The 7,893-nt window shown below is 39.1% G+C and overlaps 1 protein-coding gene across 1 annotated transcript in view; it reads left to right on the top strand.

The window, feature by feature from the left end:
* Positions 1 to 7,893, top strand: part of FAM114A2 (family with sequence similarity 114 member A2) — a 41,108-nt gene that overhangs the window by 18,001 nt on the left and 15,214 nt on the right. The window contains 1 exon segment of the mRNA XM_040630383.1: positions 6,775 to 6,854. Within this exon segment, the coding sequence (XP_040486317.1) occupies positions 6,775 to 6,854 (80 nt within the window).

Here is a 7,893-nt window from a genome sequence, read left to right on the forward strand (position 1 = left end):
TAGAGATATGTAACTTACATTAAAAAAGACACTTTGGGGTTCTCAAAAAGTTTTAAGAGTATAAAGGGGTCCTAAGACCAAAATTTTTTTGAGAGCTGCTATATTAAATTACCCTAAACTGCTATGCTTTTATTTTTATTTTTTTTACTTTTTATAATAATTTTTTATTATGTTATGTTAGTCACCATACAGTACATCCCTAGTTTTTAATGCTATGCTTTTAGAAATGTCTCTGTTGCTTTTCAGAATTGTGCATCTTTATGTTCTGTGCATTTATCTGCCCATCTTTTAATTCTCTTCACTATCAGTGAGCTTCCTTCTAATACTCTCTGAATCTCATTTTCTATCTTTAATCAGCTTTGGGTGGAAAACCAGTTAACCTAGTCTTATTCAAGTTGTGTATTAAAAGGGCACTTTGAGAGTCTTAGGGCTTTTCTTGTGAGAGAAGGAAGTAAAGTAGAATGTATGGATTCTATACTAAGAGATACTTCCTCTTTTTTGTTCCCATTTGTGTTTTGCACTGCATTCTAAGAAGTCATATTGGCTGGTTATATAACATCTTGCTATATATTCTATGTAAAGATACTGGTCCTAATATGAAATGGCTCATGAATACAAGTTTTTAAAACTTACCTGAAGTACTGAGAAGGCAGTATAGCATGGTGGATGAAAGGATGGGTTTTGGAGTTAGACTGGGGTTCAGAATCAAGATCTGCTATTTCCTAAGCCATGTGACCTTGGAAAATTACTTAACACTGAAATTCTGTTTTCTCAACTGTAAGAAGAAGATGCTAATTCCTCTCAGGTTGTTATAAGGACTAAATGAAATATTTAAGGTGTGACACATGGTAAGCACTCAACAAATGGTGGCTGCTATTTTCATTATTAGGGTGGCATAAGTAAATAAAGATCTATGCTTAGCAGGAAATCCATAAACAAATTTTTATTTACTTAAGTTGCTAACTGAGCCCTAGTGTGGCAATCCCCAGTTATTTATAAACTTAATTTATTTGTACATAATGCCATTAACAGTATTTGTTCAATTTAGTCAACATCTGGCTTTGCATAGTAATCAGAAATCCTGATCTTTAAGTACCAATTTGAGGACTCTAATGGCATTTCGGAACAGATGGATTTGTGTCTATGACATTTTTCTCCCCTACCTGTTTGCCAGAGATCAGGACTCTGAAAAGAGAGCACTGAAGTGCTTCACACTACCCTCCCCAGCAATTTTTCCCAGGGATTTTGGATGAAAATGCAACACTGACCTTGGTATTATATCTCAATGAAAATGTTAAAAAAAAAAAAAAAAAGGCAGTGGTAGCAAAGGGAAGAGAAAACTGTAGAAAGAGGGAGACCCCAGCATCTTCTGAGTCCTTCCAAAGCACTAGCCCTGTCCTCCTTTCCATCCTCACGCTTTTTTAAAAAAATTTTTTTATTTATTTGTCAGAGAATGAGAGAGAGAGAGAGAGAGAGAGAGAGAGAGAGAGACTTTTTCAGTATCACTGTAATGAAGTTGCATGTGTTTCCATAGGGAAAGAGCGTGATCAGTGGGGTTTGGATGCCTTAGAATTCATTGGGAAAAGACAATGGATGTAATAGAAGGGGATCCTGGATTTAAAAGAACCAAGGGTCTGATGAACAGAAATTCTACATATCTAAGGTACTGTTGTCTCTACCCATTTACTTCATGTTTCTGTTTTGATCTGTATTTTTTCCTGTAGTAGATCTTGTTAATAATGCCTTTTGAAAACTTTTCATTGATATTTTTAATAGGCTTTTTTTTTTTTGGGGTGGGTGGTGTTGAGAGCTCTGATATTAAGAAAATGCCCAGTTCTTTTTCTCCTCCTCTTTCTTTTCTGTAGGAGCCTCCTGTCATGCAGTGTAAGGTGACAGGCCTTTCATGGTTGTTGGAGTACTAATGTTTAAAAAACTTTCCACCTGGTTCCTTGGGTGTTATTTACCCTGTCCAGAGTCGAATTATGTGTGACCATTTTCCCCAGGCTCCTTAGCCTATCAGCTTCAATTGCAGTCCGGGAATGAAAGGGCAGTGCTGTCCTGTTACCATCTTAGCTTTGCTTCCTTCAGCTATCAGAACTCACCCTTGAGCTCTCATTACTTGTTTCAGGAGCCTCCACCTTTTTCAGGTTTACGAGGGGCAAAGGAGAAAGAAGAGCTGTGGACCTCCAATGATGTTGCCTTGGAAACAGACAAGAAAACTCATTATGGGCTCCTCTTTGATGAATTTCAAGGCCTCTCATCCTGGAAGCTCTGGAGATGCTTTCGAGAAAGTGAAATAAAGGTAATTCCAAACAAACAATTTCAAATGGATGGTCTCAAGCAAAGGAGTGCTATAGTTTCTTCTCTGTTTGTACAGTTGGAAGATGAAATATATTTCACACGGAGGCTTGAGACTCTTTGAAAATACTATACCAAGACAAATAAACTAATGTTTGAACTAATTGCAGGAAATAGAAAGAGTCAGGTGTTATTTATTTTAATTTAAGTAGAAAAGGACAAGTTAACCAAGCGGTCTTAATAATACATCTGTATTTTGCCTTGGCCTTTTTTTTTAGTAGTCTCTCAGGCTTAGCTGAATTTGAATACAATTACCTCTTATTTTTTAATTGATTCGAGCTCTTCTTCCCCCTAATTTCTTAGCCATTGTTTAAGCACCTAATAATTTCAGGATGTTTCTGGCTTTTAATTTTTCTTAAATAAATTCTCCTATCTTTCTGTAATGACTAGCCTCTTATATTAAGTTTCTTAAAGAATAGTTTGTATTGGCTGGTGAGCTCATAATTTTATTTTTAAGTTGGTCTTAGCCTCTTCTCCATCTGAAAATGTTTTTCTTTTCTTTTGTACTCTCGCAACTTATTATTTTATATCCATTCAGGTGAAATCTATTCTTAATTCTCTAAGTGGAGAAGAATTAGGGACTCTAAAACTTGAATTGGAGCACTCAGGAAGCATTTTCCCTAGCAGAGTTCTGGCAGGAAGAAGAAGAAGAGAAAAAGGTAATATGAAAATCAGTATTTGAGTGGGAGGGATGTAGCATGTTTATATGCAGTGTATTGCCCTTGAAATAAATTATTTTCTAATTACACTAGTCTGATTTTACTTTTTCTGCCTTTGTCCCTGACTAGATATTGAAATGAGCAGTTGGCCTTAGGTCCATATCTTTTTGCCCCACTCCTCCCTTCTGCCTCCAAACTGTTTTGTGACTTCTCTAGTGCTTACCTTCAACTCAAAAACGGCCTGCTTTTTTTTGGTTAGAGAAGTGCCCTTGTTAGATTCCTGCCTCAGTCTGGCTGGTCATCCCTGTGAGCTTTTATATCCCCAGATACTGCTCCTGTGCCTCTCTGTCCGTGATGATCTATCCTTATCTTGAATTCAGGCAATAGGTTGGCGATTATTCAAAATGTGGGTAGATATTTGTCTTTTTATTTTCCGAAGTTTTTTTTTTTATGTCATATTCTTAGTATCTGCATATCTTGAAAATGCAAGTATAGTAACTACTCATTTTGCAAAATTATAGGAAACAAGGTCGTTTACATAAAGCATAATTTCTGGTCAACTGATGTAGCTTTTTTTTTTTTTAAAGATTTTATTTATTTATTTATTTATTTATTTATTTTTATTTGACAGAGAGACAGCGAGAAAGGGAACACAAGCAAGGGGAGTGTGAGAGGGAGAAAAGGCTTCGAAAGCAGGGAGCCCGATGTGGGGCTCGATCCGGAGACACAGGGATCATGACCTGAGCCAAGGGGCAGATGCTCAGTTGACTCAAACCAGGTGTTCCTCATCCTCACACTTTTATCTGAGCACAGCAACTACTTTTATACCTAGATCTGTGGGGAGTCAATGTGACAGGATCTCCAAACATTTTTTGATCAACCCATAGCAGAGTTTTTTGAGTACTTAGACTTTATGTACATTTGATACTTAAAATTATATATATGTACCGCCATATAATAGTTTCTTTGCATTCTAAAGTATACCCTAAAATAGAAGTTTTAAAGGATGAGACAAATGTACACAAAAAGTTGTTTTTCCTCCACAGCTCCATTGGATTATTTTATGAACCCTTTGGACATGCATCCCACAGTATAGATTAAGATATACTCCCTTGCTCCGAATAATTTAGAACTTTGGTAGGAAAACAGAAAATGCCTGTTAGATTTTTTAGATTTTAGGCGGTAGGATTTGATTAGGAGTTGCTAAGAGGACATACACAGGTTACAGCTATAGTATTTAGGAGATCAGCTTTTCCCAAACCATATTATACTGGAGATCACCAAACCATTTGAATTCTCTGTCTTGAGCACCTTGAGAGAAGGAGAAAGGGATAACAAATGGAGAGAGAAAGAACGAAGAAGAATTTTTTTCTAAAGGTTTTGGGGAGAAAACAGGTATGAAGAAGTAATTTTGCCTGGTAAACCATGAACTGTTGACTAAAAATACTCGTATGGTGTAAGTGCTAGAAGATTTCTATATCAAGAGTTCTCCTACATTGTGTACAGTTAAGAGAAGTCTTGATATGAGGAAATAAGTAAGATTTAGATGAGTAGAAAGGAAAACAGGATTTCTTGCCATTTGTTTGGGTGTGTGTGTGTTTTTATATTAGCTCACCTATTTGCCTGTATGTTTCTCATATAAGTTATGTGTTTCCCATCATCTCTTAGGCTTCTTAGCCACCAGCTTTCTTTTTTTTCTTAAATAATATTTTTTATTATGTTAGTCACCATACAGTACATCCTTAGTTTTTGATGTAGTGTTCCATGATTCATTATTTGCGTATAACACCCAGTGCTCCATGCGATACGTGCCCTCCTTAATACCCATCACCAGCCTGCCCAAACCCCACCCCCTCCCTGAAACTCAGTTTGTTTCCCAGAGTCCATAGTCTCTCGTGGTTCATTCCCCCTTCTGTTTACTCCCCCTTCATTCTTCCCTTCCTCCTTCTACCGATCTCCCTGCTATTCCTTATGTTCCATAAATGAGTGAAGCCATAAGATAATTGTCTTTCTCTGCTTGACTTATTTCACTTAGCATAATCTCCTCCAGTCCCGTCCATGTTGCTGCAAATGTTGGGTGATTGTTCTTTCTGATGGCTGAGTAATATTCCATTGTATATATGGACCACATCTTCTTAATCCAGTCATCTGTTGAAGGGCATCTTGGCTCCTTCCACAATTTAGTTATTGTGGACAATGCTGCTATGAACATTGGGGTGCATATGGCCCTTCACTACGTCTGTATCTTTGGGGTACATACCCAGTAGTGCAGTTGCTGGATCATAGGGTAGCTCTATTTTTAACTTTTTAAGGGACCTCCACACTGTTTTCCAAAGTGGCTGTACCAATTTCCATTCCCACCAACAGTGTAAGAGGGTTCCCCTTTCTCTACATCCTCTCCAACATTTGTTGTTTCTTGCCTTGTCCATGTTTGCTATTCTAACTGGCATAAGGTGGTATCTCAGTGTGGTTTTGATTTAAATTTCCCTGATAGCTAATGATTTTGAACATTTTTTCATGTGTCTGTTAGCCATTTGTATGTCTTCTTTGGAAAAGTGTCTGTTCATATCTTCTGCCCATTTTTTGATTTGATTATTTGTATCTCGTGTGTTGAGTTTGAGAAGTTCTTTGTAGATCTTGGATACCAGCCTTTTATCTGTAGTGTCATTTCCAAATATCTTCTCCCATTCTGAGCCAACAGCTTTCTTACCATGCTTCCAACATTCTGGAATCCCTTTTCCTCTTCCTTTCTTGTTATCCATCATCATTATTTCCTACTTGAATCCTGGATTGTTGCCTCAGCCTTCCTGCCCCCCTTTTTGTTCCCATTTCAGTTCATCCTCCACTCCAGGAGCCAAAGTGGATCTTTCTAAAATTTAAATTGGACATATCGCTCTCTTTAAAAATCATTCAGTGTCTCCTCACTCCCTCAATAAAAAGCTTGAATTCTCACCATGGTTTTAAGGCCCTTTTTACCTGGATCCTACTACTTAACTCTAGCTTTTCTTAACCTCTTTTCCCCTACATTAAGGCACTCCCAAACATATTAAACTTGTTGCCATGCTTTCTTTCACCTCTGCATGTTTACTTGTTTTCACTGTCTGAGACTCTTCCTTTTCTCCTAAGTTGTACTCACTTTTTATGTTCCTGACTTAAATTCCCTTTCTTGAGGCACAGACATAGTACCTGCTTAGTACTCTGCCTTCACCAGTTCTCATTCCTACGTCTGGAATATAATAAAAGAAGCGGATTTGGACCGGGGTGGGAAGACCAAGGTTTGACTCCTAATCTTTTCTATGAGATTTTGGGAAATACATAACCCCTTTAAGCCCTAGTTTCCTTATCTCTAAAATGGGATAATGGCACTTTTTACAAGCCCATTGGAAGACATCACTGGCATGTAGGAGGGTTCTGTAAGCACTAACGCACCATGGTCATTTACACTGCTGTTGCTGTGACCATTAGTGCTGCTGCTCCTGCCATGCCCTCCCACCACCCACCATCCCCATCCCTGTCAGTCTTTCTGCAGTGTCTTCAATGGACTTGGGTTTTTTGTACTTTTTTTCTTTTTTTAAAGATTTTATTTATTTGAGAGAGAGAGAGAGACAAGCTGGGAGAGAGGCAGAGGGAGAGAGAGGTAGGCTCCCCAGTGGGGAGCCTGATGTAGACTTGAACCCAGGACCCTGGACCTGTGACCCCAAGGCAGATGCTTAACGACTAAGCTACCCAGGCACCCCTGTTTTTTGTGTTTTTTTAGGGGATGAAGACTTTAAAGAGATAACAGAGCTATTTTCCCAGCTGCATGTCTCCTCCAAACCTGAGAAACTTCCAGGGTAAGTTATTACTTCTTGGTGATTTTCATTTTTTTACTTGTGTTGATTTAGTGGATAAAGAATATTAGATTCTAACTTCTCTAGGGTGTCACCAAGTGGGGGCATTCCAAGTTCCATACCTTCTGCCTGCTACCTCTACAGGTCCAGCAGCACAGATCTCACATCTGCACTGCGCCCTTACTTCTGCCATCTCTATTTTCATTTGGAATGCTTGCTTATCAGCTCACATTAGGTCACAGTGTTGGCAGTGCTCCCCAGCCTTCATGAGACCAGTGGGCTAGCCTCAATTGAGGTCTCCCTCTTCTCAGGGCTCTGAGTGATTAAAGATGATGGCGTGGCCCGGCCCTTATGGACCTGGATGGAGGTTATTTCCAGAGCCCAGTGGCCATTTGCTATGTGTGGAAATGAGAGTCCCATGGCCTAGGCCTTGGTCTTGATAGGTGATGTCTGAGCTATCTTCACACATTTGGAACACGGAAGGCCTTTTGTCAAAAGTGGGTAGGGGGGTTATTTTCAGAGCAGTACTCATGTTAGCATATAGCCAGTACCAGCTCTGGGACACTCCACTGGGTCTTGGGCTGCTTGCCTCTTCATCCTCCTCTCCCAATCTCTGGAAATATCTCTGGACCAGTTAATGGCAGGCACAATTGCTGCCTGGCCAGGATGGCCATTACAGTCACCTGCATACCGCGGGAAGGAATGCGATACTTGTTTGTTATCCCACTGTCGCATGCCCAGTGAAAATGATGCATTCCCAAGAAAGTTTTGGATCACTCCCAGGCAGCTCCTCTTCTAACGTAGCACTTGACTTGCACTTTCTAGCTTGTATCATCATAGTGTTTTTTTAGCTGGAAATAATATCAAATTTAGAGAAAACTTGCACAGAGAGAGCAAATAATATTCATGTATCTTTTATGCAGATACACCTGTTGTTACAGTTAACTCCATACATGTAATCATTCATGTTTGAGCATTTGTTCTCTCATTCCCTGTCCTATCCCTTCCCCTCCTTTTGCCCTTCGCCCCTTCTTCCCCATACAGCA

The sequence above is a fragment of the Ursus maritimus genome, unplaced genomic scaffold (genome assembly GCF_017311325.1).
Source record: "Ursus maritimus isolate PB19 unplaced genomic scaffold, ASM1731132v1 scaffold_15, whole genome shotgun sequence".
Classification (NCBI taxonomy): Eukaryota; Metazoa; Chordata; class Mammalia; order Carnivora; family Ursidae; genus Ursus; species Ursus maritimus.